The sequence below is a fragment of the Pseudocercospora fijiensis genome, assembly GCF_000340215.1.
Source record: "Pseudocercospora fijiensis CIRAD86 unplaced genomic scaffold MYCFIscaffold_22, whole genome shotgun sequence".
In the NCBI taxonomy this organism is placed as follows: Eukaryota; Fungi; Ascomycota; class Dothideomycetes; order Mycosphaerellales; family Mycosphaerellaceae; genus Pseudocercospora; species Pseudocercospora fijiensis.
In genome coordinates this window covers 196,410-216,355 of record NW_006921553.1, presented here as the reverse complement: position 1 = coordinate 216,355, position 19,946 = coordinate 196,410, and the positions used below count along the sequence as shown (strand labels likewise).

Below are 19,946 nucleotides of genomic sequence, written 5' to 3'. Positions count from 1 at the left end.
CACAGCAGGATCACACTCTGAACACCAGCAAGACGAGCCCAGCATACAAGAGGGCGACCAGGAACCTCTCGTCAATCAGGAACAAGCCACCGAGGATCCGAAGCAGGAGAAGCAGGATTCCCGCTCATTTGGCCCGCATGGAAGTCCGGTGAGGGACGGCATTGGAGGCTCTCCATAGCATGACAGAAGATGATGTGGGGCGATGGTAGCCTGTATTGCGACGAATTGCGGATGAATGAACGCGGATTTTACACACGAGAGTGTTCATGCGAGTCTTCTTGCCCCAGCTTTGCCTGTGCGCTCCTACAAATTCTGTCTGTGCACACCAACAACCTCTACTCCGCTAAGCACACCCAGTCTGACCTTCACACCATCATGTCCATCTCATCATCGCCGCCCTCCTCGCTCACTCGCCCTCCCCTTTCCTCTCCTCCTGAGACTTCACCGCCTCCCTCAAAAAGCCAACCGCCTCAGTCACACGATCCAAATACTTCTGCCTCCACGGTCCACTCTTCGGGCGATGAAAACTTTCGGGATCGGGAAGTGGGTGGTGGTCTTTGGCCAAGCCACGAGCACGAACAATTCCCAGAAGCTCGGTGTAGTCTTCGTAGGCGTGGTCGATGGATTCTTGCAGGCTGCGCATGCGACGGCGTTCTTGTCGGCCTATGAGTGTTTCTTCTGTCACCACGCGCCCGGTGGACTGGAGAGGGAGTGTTAGTGGATCTTGCCTGGTGGGCGGGTGTGTGGGTGTTGGTATACCTTAGCTTTGGCTTTGGCTTTGTCTTTGGGCTTCGTGATCTTCTGCCTTTTGCCAGCCGCAACGGCATTCTTCAATTTCTTGCCACGACGCTTTGGAGTTCTAGTCCCTTCAGCCACACGTTCGCTTTTTCGATCGTCAACAGGCATAGTTCCTGGCTCGAGTCCTTGTGACAGTCATACAAAGAAGTGAATTCCAATACTTGCCAGCCATTTTTGATATGCTCCTCGTACCGTGGGAAACAAATGCCGTGGGATTTTGGTGAGATGGTGGCGATCTGGGTGATCTGGGCATTCTGGGCGTTTTGGGTTACCAGTTCGCAGACGTTTGTCGCTTATCTTCGGCAGGCAGATCGATCCGGTTGGCAGCTTGGCACGCTTGCATTCTTGGCTTCGTTCTCCGTTCTTTCTCCCTTCTTTCTTCTCCCTCTTTCTTCCAAAAAGACTCCACGGCCTTCTTGAGAACTCCGCGGTCTTTCTCTCTTTTGCCTGCATCCACCATATCTTTAATGCTGCCAGCTGCCGCTGCAGGCAGAGTCCCGCGCTGCTGGGACTGCATACGACCCCTGCACGGAACGAACTCCGCACCACGCCACGCCCTTTTCTGGTCGCGTTGTCGCGTGTTGGCTTGCCGGACACGCCATCGCCATCACCATCGCCATCACCATCACCACCACCACCACTACCACCACCATCACCACCACATCCTATCCCATCCCATCCCATCCTATCCCATCTCATACCATGCTACATCTAGAACTCGCATCTTCGGCCTCGCAACTCGTCTCGGCTGTCACGCTCGACAGCCATGGAAGCATTTCTCATCCCATGGACACCAAAGCGCTCTCTGCCTACCCACGTCGTGCCATACATACGCCTATGCTCGTTGCCAGCTCCCAGCTGCCGGTCCAGTGCAGCGTGTCTCGGCCCTTCGCGAAAATCACCATCCTCTACGCCACTGCATCGCTGGGCCATCTTTTCCATGTCTCATCTTGAGACGAGGGAAATTGGGACAACTATTTCTTCCTGAATAGGAAAACTATTTCCTCCTAAATTGGGACAACTCTTTCCTCGCACATTGGTACAACTATTTCCTTGCAGCTCGACCAGGCCACTCACCGCCACGCTGCCTTTGAACGCAGAGGTATAGTGCTGATCTCTGGCTTCTCTCATTATCTCTCTGGTCTTCAGTCTCCTCTGATCTTGAGTGTCCGCTGACCTTGAGTCTCCACCTCTCGCCTCGTGTCTGCTAATCTTGTACTGTTTGTGAACGAAGCGAGGTATCATTCCCAATGTCTACACTCACGTCGAAGAAGGCGAACAAAGAAAAGCATGCCGCACTCAACAGGATCTCTCGCCAATACAATACCACCCTGTCCTATGGGCAACGTGTTGGAGGCATCGACTTGTCCAAGTTCAAGCAATACCACAAGCCCAAGGGCAAGAGAGGCCCTTGGCTCGATCTCGCCATCATCAATTTGAAGATGAAGCTACGCGGCATTCAGAGACTGATCGCGCGCGAGCAGGGCTGCGGTAAAGAGGTCGTCGCAGCTGCAGTCGCCATGACCATGTTCAACAAACGCCAGGACTCCATGTCTGATGAGGTATCGACCGACTTTGACATGGATTCCGACATGGAATCTAGGTCTAATGGCCATTCTTCTGATGCCGACGAAGATCAGGCGGAGGGCAGGATCTCTGACCCAGAGAGTGATGACGGTACGCAATTGCTGAACGCTGCTTCTAAGCATCGAAGTGCTTACAACCTCACCAGAAATCGTCGTTGCAGGCCCGTCTACCATGCCAGGTTTTTCCAACCATTCCAACTTCAGCTCCACGAAGAAGGTTCTTGGCAAATCCAGTACGCGCTTGGTCCCCATATTCACGTCCCATCCTGCCTGCTAATGTATCCTCTTCCCTCCAGAATTCCCGACGCCGCCCAACTCGGCCTCTTCTCCAAGCCTGCCCCAGCCAGGCCCAGTGCACGCAGTCCGGCAGAACATCTTGTTGGAATTCTACACCCTCGTGTCCCGCTGCCAGTTCTTCCCGCTGTGGTCTCTCCGCAATAACAAGGGTCTTCCTGCGTTCGGTCCGGTGCTCTCGGAGGATTCGCCGAACTACGCTGAGCTGGTCGAGACGGTGAATGAACTCCGTCAAGGTATCGAGACGTGGGAGGCTACGCAAGCCGCCGGCGTTGGCAAGTCAAGCCACAAACTCTCATGATGATTCCACGTACTAATCAATCTTTTAGGCAACGTCGATCCGAATGTCATGGATTTCAATCCCGAACAGCCTCTGACCTTCCCAGATTCAGCTGGTCCAGCGAACACAATCATGACTACTCCAGAAGATCCCAACTCGCTCGGCTTCGACCTGGCCCCCAATCCCGATGCGATGAACTTGGATCTCAACAACCTTCAGGCTTTCCCAAATCCAGCTGGTCCAACGAACACAATCATGACTACTGCAGAAGACCCCAACTCGCTCGGCTTCAACCTGGCCCCCAATCCCGATGCGATGAACTTGGATCTCAACAACCTTCAGGCTTTCCCAAATCCAGCTGGTGAAGCCGACACCGCCATGGGAAACACCCTCCCAGAGGTCAACCTTGACAACTTTGACTTCGGTAATGCCATGACCTCCAATGCCAGCCATCTTCCTACCTCTGGTCAAGCCGACAACGCCATGGGAAACACTCTGCCAGACTTCAACCTTGACAACTTCGACTTCGGTGATGCCTTGGGCGCCGATATCAACCATCTTCCCACCTCTGGTCAAGCCGACACTGGCATGGGTGCAACTCTGCTAGACTTCAACCCGGCCGACTTTGACTTCGGTGATGCCTTGACCGCCGATGTCAACCGTCTTCCTGCCTCCGGTCCAGCCGGCAAGGCGACAGACAACACTCTGCCAGACTTCAACCCAGCTGACGTTGACTTCGGCAATGCCTTGACCGCCGATGTCAACCATCTTCCTGCCTCTGGTCCAGCCGGCAAGGCGACAGACAACACTCTGCCAGACTTCAACCCAGCTGACTTTGACTTCGGCAATGCCTTGACCGCCGATGTCAACCATCTTCCTGCCTCTGGTCCAGCCGACACTGGTATAGGCAACACAGTGGGAGATCTCAACTCCTCCACCTCTTTCGGGTTCGACGGCGAGCTCGAAATTCCTGGTATCTACTGGAGTCAGTGGGCTGATTTCGACCTTGGCACCAACTGAGCATATCACGTCTGGCGCGATGGGTACGATCACGAATCATGATGCGGGATCAGGGAGTGCATGCTGAATGAATTGAATGAATGGTAAAAGCTTGGAATGAATCATAGTGGGAGTGAAGCATGGCATAGCATAGGATGGCATGGAAGGGATGAAAGTTTCGCATGAATCGTGATGGGAGTGAAGCATTGCATGGCATGGCGTGAAAAAAAAAAGAAAACTTGAGATGAATCATGATGGGATCGGGAGTCAAGCATGGCATGGCATAGCATGAATGGGTGAAAGCATGGCAGTTTCTTATGGTAACGAATCAATGACACGCTCTTTTGTACACGGTTTTGATGCCGGTGTCTTTCCTCCTGTTCTTGTTCTTGCGCGAATCTTGAAGGCAATCTTTCTCAGCTCATCAAACCTTGGCGCCGGAGTTGCCTCCGCACACAAGCGGAGAAGAACTCGAGATGTTACTTCATTACAGACCGCTCAACAACTACCACACCCAACAACTACCACCCCAACTGGTCTCCGACGACGACAGGGACGAAGAATACCAGACGACGGGCTTATGCGCCTTCCTCAACCTGCGAAAGGAAGTCATCCCACGCCGCGCCGCATCTCCTCTCGCTCGCAGAAATGACCTCCGCCGACACGACCATTGGCACAGCAGCGCCTGTGGCAAAACAAGAGTTGGGAGAGACGGCGCTTCCACGTGGCACAGCACTTCCATGCGTGAGCTTGGTGGGATGCACGTTACAGGGTCTCCGAGACTCTTGGGACCTGGGATCGAATCATGGATCACCTTCCCTGGTACGGCGCCCATCACAACGAGCGGTGTTGGAAACAGAAACGCCTTTTGCACTGCTGGAGCAGGACCGGGATCTCGTGAGAAGCTTTTCGGATACTTGAGTCTCGATACGACATTCTCACGCCCGATCTTGACGAAGCTTTGCAACACCCACAGCAGCTGCGAGACATTGGGAAGCCATAACATGCAGGGAAGCAGCTGAGCGAACTCACCGAGGACGACGTGCTTGCGCTGCATTGGGAGATGGGAACAGGAGAAGATGAGGCCTGGGATGATGACGGGGAAAGAGGTGGTGATTTGTGCTGGTGGCCGACATCCTGAGGCTGAAGTGGGCAATGGCATGAATGGCAGGAAAGCCAGGAGAACAGTGGCAGCCTGACGAAAAGCGCCATCGATTGGCCGGAAGTGCAGGAAGTATACAGCAAGGCTGACACAACTCCGCTCTGCTCCGCTCTGCTCTAGACGCCATCAAGTTTCCTACAAGACCACAGAACCAACCAACACGATCCAGAACAGCGGTAATAGTCGGAGGTGAGAGGTGCTCAGTTCGAGGGACAAGGTGAGTTGGTACCTTCGACGAGAGCATGCACATGACTAATTTGCGGACAGCCCTTGACCTTCCACCGGAGCTCTGGTTCAAGATCTGCCAGATGGCGGCAGACGATGACGCGAAGCTACCCAAAACCACCAGCAATCTCCTATGCTTTTGGGCCAACGAATCTCTCTGCCCTGGAACTCCTTTTGCGATTTGCACTCGCATTGCTCTCCCTCTTAGACAGCTGCTGCCTTATGCATCAAGAAGTTGGCCTTTTGAACTCAGAACAACATTCTACGAAAGCGTCCTGGTGCACTGATCTCCTGCCAGCTCGCGCCGAAATACCACAGGCGTCTATGTGAGATGGATTCATAGCTCTGCAGCCCTCGCCATCAAGCAGTCCAAGTATCGTTGCCCTAACAATTCCTGCAGCTCCCTAGCGCACCGCATGCTACCTGACCACTCTTTGCTTCCTTCGACCTTACGACTTGGCCCTGAAGCAACTCTTGTGGCCAAGCCTCTCCTGGCCAACCTTTCTGGTCCCGGAAGTCCATGTCCTTCACCTCCTTCCGGCACCCGACGATGTTTGCCTAGCCGATCTCCTCCAACATCAACACCAGCCCCGACATCTACATTTCTGCAGTAGAAAAAGAAGATCCTCGATTGAAGAAGCTTATTGTATCACCAAGAATGGGCATTTGACTTCCACTTACCCGAGTTCACCGTTATGCCGATTGGCAGTGATGTTTGACCTCTCGCTCTTCGGAGACTACGGCATATACCAAGTCAATCGTCTGCGAGACACTGCAATCTCACCAATCGTGAATGCACCCAACCGCCATTCTGACAACAAAGCACAGTATTTAGACTCCAGATCCACAGGAAATGACTTTGCGTACGACAGCGACATTATCGATTTAGAAGACCTTGATGACGCTGGCTACGTGGTCGGAGATTCTTCACGTCTGGATCACACGCCATATACCCAGTCAACTGTCTGCGAGAAACTGGACTCTCGCTGACCTTGAATCCACCCAACAGCCATTCTGACGACGAACCACAAGACCCAGACTCCAGATCCGAAGGAAATGACCTCGAGTACAATAACGACAGCACAGACACGGAAGAGCTCAATGTTGCCTACATTGCCTACAACGATTCCGACGCAGGTCTTTGACATATGGATCATACGCCATATACCATGTGAATCGTCTGCGAGAGATACTGGACTCTCACAGCTCTTCTACATATCCAGCAGCCATTCTGACCACGAGCCACAGTTACTCCGGATCCGAAGGAAATGACTTCGAGTACGACAGCGGGAGCATAGACATAGAAGAGCTTGATGACGCTGACTATGGGGTCGATGGTAATGCTCACACCGATTCCGACGCAGATCTTCGACGTCTGGATCAATTCGCGAAGCCGGGACCCATAGCAAATTCGTCCGACTCCTCCGACGTCAACTCAACTCACCCTATCCAGGCGGGTCAACGCACCAACTCATCAATCATATTAACGCATACTATGCGAAACAGCACATCATTCACAACGAGCACCATTGCAGGCATGGGGAGAAAGTCGGGGAAGCGCAAAATCCGCCTTTCTCCACACCGACTGCTTACACCTGCGAGGAGCGACTGTTCCTGTGTCGGGAATTCCATCGAGAAAGAGAAAGAGAAAGAGATGTGTTCTCTCTGCTTCATTCTGTTTGTCTTTTTGGGATTCTGGCTTCCGCGGTATATCGACCAGACTTTACCGTGGAATCTCGGCATTCTTTTCTTTCTCGACGCGCGGTCGTGCATTCCACGGTTCGCTCAACGATGAATACTTATAGCGGCATCGACATGCCGAAACGTCCACTCTGCCACCAGCACTTCCATCGAAGAAAGACTTCATACAAAATCAGCACCCCACTGCTGACTTCCATCACTTTCCCGCAGACCCAGCTGCTACCATGGCCAACGCCGACACCAACGCCAACGTCAACGCCAACGCCAACGTCAACGCCAACGCCAACGTCAACGCCAACGCTACCATCTTCAACACTCCATACCTCGATGATTCGGGCGACATTGTCTGCAACGAAGTCGAAAAGAGCTATGCCAATCTGTCCCATGAGCGTCTCCAGTCGGGCCAGGCTTCTCGCATCATCTGGCCAGCCGCCATTCAAGACAAGCTCTACAGATTCTGCATTCTCAACGCCATCACAGCGAAAGCCCTCCCACAAAGCGCCAAGCAGGCCATGGCTCTGCTGAAAGCCATCAACTTTGAGACACCAGACACGGCGGTTTCTCGCCAGCTCATCAACAAAGTCCTCACCTGGATCAAGTCGCACATGACTATCACCAAGCTCATCGGAGTTTTCGAGGAAGAATTGGTGGGTCCCGACTCGAACCCGCCAAGTGGTGTGCGAGTTCGTTTCCGTCGTGCCGTGCTCATAGCTCTCGAGCGTCCAGGCTCTGAAATCAGCATCACCAAGGAGCTCGCTCGCGGACCAAACAAGGCCTCGATTGACTGGCGCCTCTTCCTGGCCGAGAACCCTGTTCCTGATGGGGCCGCTTTCAGCTGGAACGATTGGCAGGAGAAGGCACACCGCAGCAGCAAAGCGGTCGCCGATGGCTTGATTGCGCTCAAGAAGAAGCTCTTTGGAGCAAGCAGCATTCCCGGTATTGCCAAGGCACCTGATGGAGCGGCCACGGCAGCAGCTGCTGCCCCAAAGACCGCTGCATCGGATGCCTTCACCCGCAAATTTGTCGACATCGCCTTGGCGGCAAACAAGCACGATCCCACCATGACTCGCGATTACCTCACCGGCTACATCAACACCGAAGATGGAATGCGCTGGGTCAAGGCCATCTTCGACGCCAATGCCATAGCCACGAGCGAGAAGCTCCGCGTGTCAGAGGCAGAGCGGAAGGCATTGACCGAAGAGCGGGACAACCTCCGCCGCTTGCAAGCCGATGCTGGAGGTAGCAGCAACACTCTCCGCCAATCTGCCGCGCGAGCCCAGGCGCAGGCCGACAAGACCGAGCAGGACAACAAGCGCTTGAGCGAGCAGTTGGCTGCAGCTCATCGCGGCATGGAGAAATCGCGCAAGGAAGCGGAGCAGAAGGCTGCCGAGCTGCGTCACGCTGACAAGTCCAAGCAAGATCAGCTTCGTACTCTCCAGCTGCGTATCGATGAGCTCGAGAAGGCCAACGCTGCAGCAGAGGGCCCCAGACTCGACTTGCAATTTGAGAAGTCCAAGAACGACTATCTCTCATCCACCATCAACGACCTCCGCCAGCAAATCCACGACTTGACCAAGCGTCTCGAGCAGCAGCAACAGCAGCCTACGAACCACCAACACCCAAGAGTTTCCTCTGCTACTCGCGACGAATTGGAGAACGCTTACTCCAGCCCATCTTTCATTACGTCACGATTCAAGGACAAGGACAACACCACTGGCTATCCCTGGAGCTACGGCTACGGCCCCATCACCCCACCACCAGGCCCAGAGCGTCATCGTCCAGAGATGGTCCAGTTTCAATCCCCTCTCGTTGATGCATCCAACTATTACAACAAATCTTCCCACCCAGCTCCAACTCCTCGTCAACCAGCAAGCGGCCGATTCGCCACGACTCCCATGCCGAATTTCCAGGTCCCATTCCCGTACTTTTCCGACGATGATGTTCGAGCTGCGGATCAGATTATTGCGGAGAGTGTTTCGGTGGGTACGGAGGTGTGAGTAAGGGATGATAGGAGATGGGAGATAGGAGAGAATAGGAGATGGGAGACAGGGGAGGAGTGGACTAACAGACATTCGTTCTTTTCTTTTGTAGGCTGTGGTTTCTTTTGTTAGAGAACTGGTTAATACTTTTGAAAAGCAACGTAACGTAGTAACGAGAAATAAAATAGTATAAGGTACTACTCCGTCGAATATAATTTGCTTTATCGCTGTTTATTAAAAGCTATTCTATTATCTTTACTACTTTTAAGTTTTAGTAGTCCGACCTCCCGAGTAATTCTTTACTCTCTACTCGCTATATAACTTATACTCTATCTTTTGCCCTTTTGCTCTTCTAATATATAGATTCTACTATAATTTTTACTATCTGTCTTTATTATTTTATTAAAATAGTTTACTTTTTACCTACTTTACTCTTTTACCTTTTTGCCCTTTCTCTCTTTCTACTATAATTATTACTATTTGTCTTCGTTACCTTATACTATATAGGATAGTTTATCTTTTACCTACTTTGCCCTTTTATCCTTTTATCCTTTTACCCTTTCGCTCTTTCTACTATATTTATTACTATTTATCTTCGCTACCTTATAAAATAGTTTACTTTTTACCTACTATTATAAACTCTACTCGTAGTATTTATAAATAAAAATAGGAACAGGAATAGGAATAGGAATAGAAATAGAAATTTTTTATATAGCTCTACTAAGCTAGGCTATTACTCTCTTCTTACCTATCTATCTATAAGATTATCTAGCCGTACGTACCGTACCTAACCCTAGTAGGCGGAGTATAAGGCTATATATAATATCGAAGGCTATAATAAATTTTCTTTCGGTTCTTACTTCTTTCTAAAGTACTATTTGGATTAGCTACTATAGCGACTATAAACTAGTTAAATTAACGCCTAGAAGAGAAGGATAGGAGAGGTTTTAAGGTAAGTTAAAAGGCTTTATTATTAGGCTAGAGGAGGATAGGATAGGATAGGGAAGAGTATATAATATCGTATCTTAGGTCTAGGATTAGTAGTTATAAACAAGGTAATGTTTTTTTTTTTAAAAAAAAAGAGGGAAGTTTATAGAGGATACGAGAGACTAACTATATACCTTTCTAATATAGGAGGATACTACTAAGCGATTATAGAGTAGTTAATTAACGTTTAGAAAAGAAGGAAGGAAGCCCTAAAGTAAGGGGTTAGATTTACTAAGCTCGATATAGTAGGGAAGAGTAGATATACTTTTAAAAAGTAAAGTAACGAAGTAACGAGTAATAAGATAGTATAAGGTACTACTCCGTCGAATATAATTTGCTTTATCGCTATTTATTAAAAGCTATTTCCTTATCTTTACTACTTTTCGTAGTCCGACCTACCGAGTAATTCTTTACTCTATACTCGCTACGTAACTTATACTCTGTCTTTTACCCTTTTGTTTATTTACTCTTTCTACTATAATTATTACTATCTATTTTCGTTAACTTTAAAAATAGTTTACCTTTTACCTATTATTATAAACTTACCTCTTAGTATTTATTAAGATAGAGTATAGGATTTATTATAGCGGATAGGGATAAGGATAAGTATACTAGAAGTATAAAAGAAAGAGAAGATAGACACTACGTAGACAGATAGATAAAGCTTCTTTTCTATCCGTAGCTTTGTCGCCCCCTCTACGAGATAGTTACAAGCTACCTTATAATTTAGCTAAAATCGACACTTTATATTATAATGCCGCACTACACCGTTAGAATGGTGCTAAAGTAAGCAAACAAGACCTATAGAATATATTGAAGACCTCTACATATAATATAGACTATTAGGTAGTGTTGTAGGTTTACTATATTGCTGTGTTTCCTCGCTATTGCTAGGCAATAGCCCTCTAGAGGCCAGCTTAGTAGGCGACTATAGCGAAGAAGGTAGCAACGGCGGTAACGATCTAATAGGCAACTCGTGCCTATTAGATAGACTACGTAGTAGTATAGCAGGCTGTATATACGAATTGATAGGTATTAGCTTATTACCGTTACTGTCGCTACTACTAAAATCGCTGCTATATATTATACTATTATCTCTTCCAAACTGCTTTATTAAGCGCTCCTTAGCCGCCTTCCTTATAGCAACTATAGCTTGTTGCTGCCTGCGGGCCTCTTCTTTATAAGTCTATATAACAAGCTTATATAAGGGTTTAAGTAGACCTTCTTCTTTAGTATCCGGATTAATATTACTACTAGGCTTACTACCGTAGGTAAGCACGTTGTAGACAGAAACGATAGTCTTCTTAGCTCTAGCAATCTTAATATATATACGTATAATAGGGAAGACTTTAAGCGCTTCTAATAATAGCTTAGTAGGCTTATAAGTCTTTACTAATTAACTAACAGTCGACTATAGGTTATAGCCTATCTTACGCAATAGTTAGACCTTAACCTTTGTGTTTGCACGGCCCTTAACGCTTATATTAATAGCCTTGCGACAGCGCTTCTTGTAGTTGGTCTATTATGTCCTTAATCGCCTAGCCTTGTCTCTTGCTTAGTTTAGTACCGCCTCTTAGTCGTTAAACCTCCGCTTCTTAATAGCCCTCCTTGCTTATCTAGCATATAATAGTCTACTAGTAACAATAGGCCTCGAAGACGCTTCTTCTCGTCGTTTACGTGCCCGAGTTGCCGCCTCGGTTTAAGAGAGGTTAAAGGTTGCTTAGGCGGCTAATTGAGAGTTAACTTTAGTATAGATAAATAGCCGCCTTATAACACTAGCTAATAGTAACGATAGGAGGCCTTCGAGCCTCTATTAGAGGAAGTCGGTATGCCTTATAGTAGTCCGTATACTTATTAATCTAGTCCGACTCTCTATTGCCGGCCTAGGCACCTCTAAGTTATATAGGCGCTAGGGAATTGTTAGTAAATAGTCATCCCCGCGGAGGTATTCTAGGCTTCTAGCCGAGTCTATAACTCGGTCGGAATAGTCGATAGCAAGCGCGTCTAATCGTTCGTATTGTTACTAGTATTGTATGCTGTCTCTAGCGTTGTATTCTAGCCGAAGGAACGTTATAGCGCGCTCCGGATCGTATAGAAGGAGGCCTGTCTTACGGAAAGAGGATTTAATGCTACTCGGTTTAAATGTATTAGCTTAAATAGAGTCGATTGCGGCTATAAACTCGGTTATACCAAACTGAATACAACTAGTACGTGTAGCGTCTATTATAGCCTGTTTGTAATAGTGTTTAAATAGCTAGAATAGGACTATATCTAGCGGTTAAAGGAAATGTAATATATAAGCTAGCAGGCCGAAGATTACTATCTTGTAAGACTATACAAATTCTAGGAACTCTTAGAAGTCGTAAGAGCCGTAATTATCGCATATTAGTATGCGCTACTAGTCCTCGTTAGCTATATATCGTTTCGAGTATTTGTAGAAGTGCTAGATATAGTAGTAGGCCGAGTTGTCGTTTATATAACTACTTTCTGTTACGTCTACTAGCGTAGACGCGGATAGGTTAGTAAACTACCGTTCTTAGAGTACCTTGCTAGTAGCAATTAGTATAGGTAGAATAGAGTTACCGGCGGCATTAACTAATTCAATAGAGGTTATATGCTTCCGGTTAGTCTTAGAAGCGCTCTAAGAGCGACGTTTCGGGTCTATTGTAACGACGTATTCCTTGCCTCTAATGCTAATCCGGAAACTAGTCTTATCGAAGTTCTGTATTAGCCGTAGATTAGCAATCTTATAGTATGCTATTGTCTCTCGTAGCCGTATATACTATCGTCTTATCCGCTTAGGTTTATAGGCCTCCTTCCGTACTATTTCAATCGGCTTTTGCAGTACTTAGTAAAGCCCGTGTTCCTTTATGAACCTCTTTATCTAGCGCCTATCTACCGTCGGTAGATTAAGTAGATCTAGCGCGTTACGAAGAAGGATATTATTAGCAGTAACGTATAGCAGTCGTATAGGAATATCTAGGCCTATTAGCTCGCGCCTATAGTAGTATTCAAGGAGGGCTGTTTGCTAAGTAGGCTTTATCTTCGTGTTTAGTAGCTATCGCTTAGTAAGGGCACTACGACTACTACGACGACCTATAACCTTTAGATACCGGAAGCGAAGCTTCTAATAGTTAACGTGCTCGTCGGTAGACTATTGCTTAATATTAGGTACGTAATCGTCGTAGTCGTAGTAGAAGGATAGTATCCTATCTAAAACGGCCTAAATACGGTTTTCTTCGTATACGTAGGGCATTAATTTCGCGATAGGGCGGCGTATACGCGCACTAGCGGTTTTACGGGCACGAGGCATTGTCAGAAATTCAATAAGTACGTATAGAAGCGGTTGGGAAATTAATATAGCAGATCTAATAGTATAGTGTTAGTATTATAATATAAAGTGTCGATTTTAGCTAAATTATAAGGTAGCTTGCAACTATCTTATAGAGGGGGCGACAAAGCTACGGATAAGGCATTATCTTAGAAGTACTAGGTACTAAGTATAACTAATACTAGACTTCTTTTCTAGGCGTAGCTCCTTCGCTACGCTACTTTAGAACTATTTTAGTATTTAGTTATACTCGAAGACTACCGCCGCGGTAATAGACGCTATATTAGTATCTTTATTTAATAAAAGACTAGTCTCTTCCCTATATAAATAATTAGTTTAGTAGCTTCGTTATTCAGAACGGATTTTAGCGTAGAGATAAATATCGGAGGAGTAGATATATAACGCTTTTAGAGGAGTAGATCTACGGCACTTAGGATCTTAAAATCGTAGGCGAGGGCTTAAGTTCGGAGGAGTAGATTTACGATACCTTAGGTATAAAAGTTATAACCGTAGACTAAAGTTAAGAGAAGTAGATCTATAATACTTTTAAAGAAGCAGATTCGTAGTATTAAGAGTATAATAGTTATAACTACGGACTACTATTTAGAGAATTAGATTAGCGCCTCCTCCGTAAAAAGTAGATTTTAGCGCGGACTATAGTTAAGAGAAGTAGATCCGTAATAGTATAGATATAAAGTCTAAGCGCGGAGTTTAGTTTAGAGGAGCAGATTTATAGTACTAAGGGTATTAAAAATATAAACGCGGACTAAGGTTTAAAGAAGTTTTAAGGGCTTAAAAATAATAACCGCGGACTTTAGGTTAGAGAAGCAAATCCGAGATACTATAGATATAGGCATTAAAGTCGTAATCGCGGAGTTTAGTTCGGAGTAGATCCGTTATAGTAAACTAGTACTTATATAGCTTAAAGAGCTATACGAGAAGCCTAAGGCAACGAGTAGCTAAAGTCTTATCTAGAACGCCTATAGTAGGCTATAATCTAAAACGCGTATAGTAAGTTATATCTAAAACGCTAATAGCAATATTAATCCGGAACGCGTTATAGGTATTAAAGAGCACTATTTAGAAACGCTTATAGTAAGATAGTCTAAAATATCTATAGTAACTACTTCGGGAATACGCCTATAGTAATTACTATTTAGAATACCTATAGCGAGTACTATTCGAAATATCTATAGTAAGTAGTTCTTTCCGAGTCGGAACGCTTATAGTAAGTACTACCTATAAGGCGTATAGTATGTCTAATCTAAAACGATTATAGTAATTTTAATCTAAAATACTTATATAAATTCTGCTTTAGAACGCTTATAATACTAAGTAATATTTAATATTTAGAACGCGTATAGCAAGACTAATCTAGAGCGCTAATAGTTAGTACTACTATCTATAACGCCTATACTAAGTTTTATTTAGAACGCGCTATATAGTAATTCTAATATCTAAAACGCCTATGCCTAAATAGTATTCGAAATACTTATAGCGAGTACCCTATATAATACCTACTACGAGTCCTCTTTAAAACGCCTATAGTAAGTACTCTATATAATATCTATAGCGAGTAGTACTATACGGAACGCGTAGAATAAGCCTTTCGAGTATACCGCCTCGAGTAAATACCGCCGGAATAGGCGTAAACGACCGATATAGTATCGGAAATACTACTATCGTAGCCCTACAATATATACTATAAACTCCTACGACCTCCGAACCGCTTACGAACTATATACGACGACTCCTATATCCTCCGAACCGCTCGCGAACTAAGGAATTTTAAAGTTCCTCGGCTATAACTAATTAGAGTCTGCTTTTAGCTTATTTTAAGCCGTACTAAGTCTAAAGGGGGCCTATTTATTGTTACTACCCGGAACGAATAGGATAAGCCTTTCGAGTATACTACCTCGAGTAAATGCCGCCGGATTAGGCTTTTAAACGCTTGGTTTAGTTAGACCTATACAAAACGGAACGCGTATACTAAGTGTAATCCGAAACGCCTATAGAAAGTCTTATCCGGAATATATAAAGCAAGTCTAAGTCTAATCCGAAACTAAATACTTATATTAAGTACTATCCGGAAGGATTATAGCGAGTAGTACTATTCGGAACGCGTATAGTAAGTCTAATCCGGAGCGCTAATAGTAAGTACTACTATCTATAACGCCTATACTAAGTTTTATTTAGAACGCGCTATATAGTAATTCTAATCCAAAACGCTTATACTAAGTCTTATCCGGAACGCGTATCGTAAGTACTATCTAGAACGCGTATAGTAAGTCTTATTTAGAACGCTAATAGTAAGTACTATTAAGAACGCTTATAGCAGGTAGTACTATCTAAAATGCCTATAGTAAGTACTATTTATAATACTTCTAATAAGTTATATCCGAAACGCTTATAGTAAGTAGTAATATTCGAAACGCTTATATAGCGAGTAGTACTATCTAGAACGCGTACGATAAGCCTTTCGAGTCTACCGTATCGAGTAAATACCGCCGGATTAGGCGTAAACGATACCGCTTCGAGCAAATACCGCTAGATTAAGCCGCTATATTAGGCGTAGACGACGGAGATAGTATTAGAAATACTACTATTATAGCGGCGAAGCGTTACGATATATCTAACGGCTCCTATACTCTCTAGACCGCTCGCGAACCGAGAAATTTTAAGCTTCCTTAGTAGCGACTAATTAGAGTCGGCTTTTAGCGCGTTTTAAGCCGTACTAAGCCTAGGGGGGCCCTACTTTTTATTAAGTTATTATATTTTAGATCTATAGAAGTTATAAGGGTAGAAGGGTATAGAGGGTATTATAACGAGGATAGACTTTAGCTCGAGAAGTAGAGGGTATAAAGGTTATTAAGGTAGAATTCGATTTAGAGTATATCTACGAGACCGAGGGTATAAGAAGTATAATCGTAGACTCTAGTTAGATAAGGAGATTACCCTAAACAACTATCCCGTCTTAGACTACTACCGGAGAGTTTAATCTCGTAGTCTACGGCTATATTTAATATACTATACTTATCTAGGTCTACGATATCGTAGGATACGTCCGGATCTCTAGGCTCTCGAAAGCAATATACGAATCGGTATCTAGCCTATAAAGAACGTACCTAGCCATTTATTCCGGATACTAATTAAGATTTCGGGGTTCTAGAAGCTCCTCCGAGTTCGCCGATTACGCCGTATACTACGAAATAGATTGCGTATACTATAGATCTCTACCTATACCCTACTATAATAGACTATATACGATATATAACTCTAAAGAAAACGATACGAAGTATAGTAGCTCTCGAGACTAGAGCTAAACTCGTATAAGATAAGGTTAGTAAGACGCGGGACTATATAGAATAGAAATATAAGAAGCGAAAGAATAACGTACTCTACGATAAAGAGAATAAGGAGGATGTTTTTTACTACGTTAAAGATATTATCGCCTTCGAAGCTCGTAAAGAGGAGCGTTATAGACTACGAGAAATATAATAAGTAGAGCTAGCTATATAACGTAGTCTACTTTTATAAAAGAAGACTAAGATCTAGAATAAACTTACTATTCTAAAAGAAGAATATAGGTAAACGCTATTTACGTTAAAGACTATAGAAGATAAAGCGTAAAAGGCGAAGAAAGATGTGTTTAAAAGAAGGGTAGAGGTAAATAAAGACGTTAAAATTCTCGAGAAGGAAGATATTACTACGTAAACCGCGTTCCTAATCGGCTTAATAGATAGAGAATCCCGAGCGAATATATATAATACTTTAGCTTAGGCGAAAGTAACCTACGATAAGACGGAGAAAGAACGCAAGAACGCAGAACGCAAGCTCTAGATAATCGCTAATATACGTAAAGCCGAAACCGCGAAATTTAAGACGTCCTAGGATTTCTTCTAATCTTTACTATCGTAGAATATAATAGGTAAAATATAGGTTGAAATAGAAGAGATTGAACAGATTAATACTAAACTAGGCGATAATAAGAGGACTTAGATTTATAGAGTAGAAGCGAGATAGAAAATAGCGACGACGAAAATAGTAGTAGCGGCGGCGCGGATTTTAAAGCTTTAGAGGTAATAAATCGTATTAGGCGACTATTTACGCTATCTATAGAGATAGAGGTATAGTATATAGAACTAAATCGATTTGTTTCTATTATATTGTACGTACTAGTATTTAAGAAGTAACGTTCTTACTAAGGTCGTACTATAGATAGGATAGTAGAAAGCTAGTCGTAGCGGAATACTAGTTTGAAATATTATAAGAGCTAAGCGCTAAGTTAAGTTTCGAGAGCGGAGTCGTAATACTTTAGGAGAGGTAGATTCGCAGTAGTTGAGCGCGAGCTTCAGTTTCGAGAAATCTATAGGCGTAAAAGTCATTAGCGCCGGCCTCAGCATGCAACACAGAGTACCAAAGTTATTGCAAGACGCAATCGCTAACGCTAACGCCAACGCCAACGTGGATTGCGAACCCAACCAACGCCCCGACTTGAGCTTCAGCAGACACGGCCAATTGGCCCTTGTTGGGCATATTCGTACAGCATCAGCATCGGTAATCAGGATCAGTATCAGCATCAGCATTACTATCACTATTACCATCACCATCACCATTACTATCAGCATCAGCATCAGCATCAGCATTAGCATCAGCATCAGCATCAGCATCAGCATCACCATCAGCATCAGCATCGGTAATCAGCACTCCAGCTCCAGCCCCAGCTCCCGAAGATGCAGTGAGACATAGCAGGCAGAGATAAGCTAGCAAAGCTCGTAAACAAGTCATGGAGGGCTTTTGCATATTATGCCAGTGGATTCGCTCGCCAACTTCGACTCTCGGAACCGTCGTGCTTGATCCCCAGTCTAAATTTACATCGTCCATCTCACAACTCCACAACATCGCTAGAGACTGCCGAAAAAAAACCCCCGCTTGGCCGCAGTGCTTCCCAATCCATTGTCAAGGCCTAGCATGCGGACGTTTGACGACATAAGGAAGGAAACGAATTGGTAGATCCACTCTCTATGTCTCGTCCTCTCATCTCGGCCAAAAAAACGTTTAGAGCCGGCGCATCCCAACCAAGCGTTAGGACCCGGGTGGTGTAGTTGAGGATGTGAGCAACCAGGAAACCAAAGTCGTCCATCCATTCTCGATGTCTCCTCCCATATCTGCCGACTGCCGTGCCTTCTTCGCTTTTGGCTTCATCTTTGCTGCTGGATGGTGCTTGTCCCACGCTGGATGTCTTGCCGGATGTCTCGCTTGTTGGAGCCGTGCTGCCGTCTTTGTCAAGTCCTTCTTCCTCCTCTTCTTTTGCTGCTCGAAGTTTCGATGTCAGTGTCAGCTGTGTGCTCTTCCATTCCTTCCCTTCACTCGTGATCTGGACCTCATTGTCTTGGGAAACTTCTTCCCAGCTGATATCCTTGCGCGAAACTTCTCGAACCTCCTCTTCAGCTACCTACACTTGATCCCTACTGCCTCGGAAGTCTTGCCATCCGCACCCTGCCATTGCGTGAAGGATGCCAGGATCGCATCGATCGCATGGGCCACGCCAATGCGAGCCAAAACTCGGTGGGGTCGGACTTTTGTGTTGCTGCAAGCGTGAGATTCAAGGCTCTGGGCGATTGATCCCCACTCCCTCGGAAGTCTTGCCATCCGCAGCCTGCCATTGCGTGAATGATGCCAGGATCGCGTCCATCGCATGGGCCACGCCAATGCGAGCCAAAACTCGGATAGGGTTGGACTTTTGTATTGCTGCAAGCGTGAGATTCAAGGCTCTTGGCGATTTCTTCGTGCTGTCTGATTCCCTTGCATGCGCATTCCGGGTCGTTGGAGGTGAGAGTGGCCCAGTAAACGTCAATCTGCTGGTTTTCGTGACATGAACAGCAGATGTAGGAGTCTTGGGCTGGGTAGGGCGATGGTTCGCAGGCTGCCGCAGGCGTGGCATGGGTCGCACTGCTGTCCAAAGCAGTATATTCTCCCCAAGTTCCATGGGAGATCGTGCAGCGAAGACAGCAGTGTGAGCCGGGAGTATGACCTGGGTGGGTGTGTCTGCTGCTCGCAGCAGACGTGGCAGGGCCGGCACTGATGCCCAAAGCATGGACATTCTTCCCAAGGTGAAGTGGACCGGTGGAAGATGGCGCAGCGAAGACAGTAGGACGAGTCGTGAGTATGGCCTTGGTGGACATTCTTCCCAGATCGAAGTGTTCTGATGGAAGATGGCGCAGCGGACACAGTAGTACGAGTCGTGAGTGTGGCCTGAGGGGATTTGTCTGCTGCCGCGAGCGTGGCAGACGTAGCAGGACCCACACTGCTGCCAAAATCATGGGCATTCTTCCCACTCAGAGTAGTCTGATAGCAGATGGTGCAGCGAAGACCGCAGTACGAGTCGTGAGTAAGGGCTGGGTGAATTTGGTTGCTGCGACAAGCGTGGGAGACGCGGAGAGCAGTTGATTGACAGGGATCGGAATTTGGAATGAAGATGTCCAATGCCGATGCCGATGCAGACATGTTGTTGCGGTCGTCGAAGCGGAAGAGGTGAGGGGAAGGCGAGTGGAAGAAGAAATCAGATGAAGAGCAGACGGTTGTTTCACTAGTCTTGATGCTC

The 19,946-nt window shown here is 46.2% G+C and overlaps 6 protein-coding genes across 6 annotated transcripts; 4 read left to right on the top strand and 2 right to left on the bottom strand.

The window, feature by feature from the left end:
- Positions 1 to 10: 10 nt before the first annotated feature.
- Positions 11 to 2,043, bottom strand: MYCFIDRAFT_180748 (uncharacterized protein; the record flags this gene model as incomplete). Its single annotated transcript, XM_007934484.1, has 14 exons — positions 11 to 65; positions 91 to 210; positions 255 to 316; positions 354 to 363; positions 411 to 663; positions 686 to 728; positions 760 to 923; positions 960 to 1,179; positions 1,208 to 1,309; positions 1,348 to 1,503; positions 1,554 to 1,576; positions 1,616 to 1,685; positions 1,716 to 1,772; positions 1,834 to 2,043. 14 exons carry the CDS (start codon positions 2,041 to 2,043, stop codon positions 11 to 13), a joined length of 1,545 nt encoding a protein of 514 aa, XP_007932675.1.
- A 45-nt stretch (positions 2,044 to 2,088) lies between these two features.
- On the top strand, positions 2,089 to 2,979 carry MYCFIDRAFT_180747 (uncharacterized protein; the record flags this gene model as incomplete). Its single annotated transcript, XM_007934483.1, has 3 exons — positions 2,089 to 2,145; positions 2,172 to 2,762; positions 2,797 to 2,979. 3 exons carry the CDS (start codon positions 2,089 to 2,091, stop codon positions 2,977 to 2,979), a joined length of 831 nt encoding a protein of 276 aa, XP_007932674.1.
- Positions 2,980 to 3,027: 48 nt separating this feature from the next.
- On the top strand, positions 3,028 to 4,049 carry MYCFIDRAFT_180746 (uncharacterized protein; the record flags this gene model as incomplete). The annotated part of the gene is made up of 2 exons (XM_007934482.1): positions 3,028 to 3,947; positions 3,980 to 4,049. 2 exons carry the CDS (start codon positions 3,028 to 3,030, stop codon positions 4,047 to 4,049), a joined length of 990 nt encoding a protein of 329 aa, XP_007932673.1.
- Positions 4,050 to 4,079: 30 nt separating this feature from the next.
- Positions 4,080 to 5,537, bottom strand: MYCFIDRAFT_180745 (uncharacterized protein; the record flags this gene model as incomplete). Its single annotated transcript, XM_007934481.1, has 6 exons — positions 4,080 to 4,271; positions 4,310 to 4,377; positions 4,413 to 4,454; positions 4,486 to 5,235; positions 5,264 to 5,348; positions 5,373 to 5,537. 6 exons carry the CDS (start codon positions 5,535 to 5,537, stop codon positions 4,080 to 4,082), a joined length of 1,302 nt encoding a protein of 433 aa, XP_007932672.1.
- A 29-nt stretch (positions 5,538 to 5,566) lies between these two features.
- MYCFIDRAFT_180744 (uncharacterized protein) lies at positions 5,567 to 9,168 on the top strand (the record flags this gene model as incomplete). Its single annotated transcript, XM_007934480.1, has 11 exons — positions 5,567 to 5,616; positions 5,643 to 5,722; positions 5,753 to 5,954; positions 5,982 to 6,052; positions 6,081 to 6,275; positions 6,302 to 6,410; positions 6,440 to 7,123; positions 7,150 to 7,169; positions 7,205 to 9,016; positions 9,044 to 9,101; positions 9,159 to 9,168. The coding sequence occupies 11 exons, from the start codon at positions 5,567 to 5,569 to the stop codon at positions 9,166 to 9,168; spliced, it is 3,291 nt and encodes a 1,096-aa protein (XP_007932671.1).
- An 8,575-nt stretch (positions 9,169 to 17,743) lies between these two features.
- On the top strand, positions 17,744 to 18,091 carry MYCFIDRAFT_180743 (uncharacterized protein; the record flags this gene model as incomplete). Its single annotated transcript, XM_007934479.1, has 1 exon — positions 17,744 to 18,091. The coding sequence occupies one exon, from the start codon at positions 17,744 to 17,746 to the stop codon at positions 18,089 to 18,091; it is 348 nt and encodes a 115-aa protein (XP_007932670.1).
- Positions 18,092 to 19,946: the final 1,855 nt, after the last annotated feature.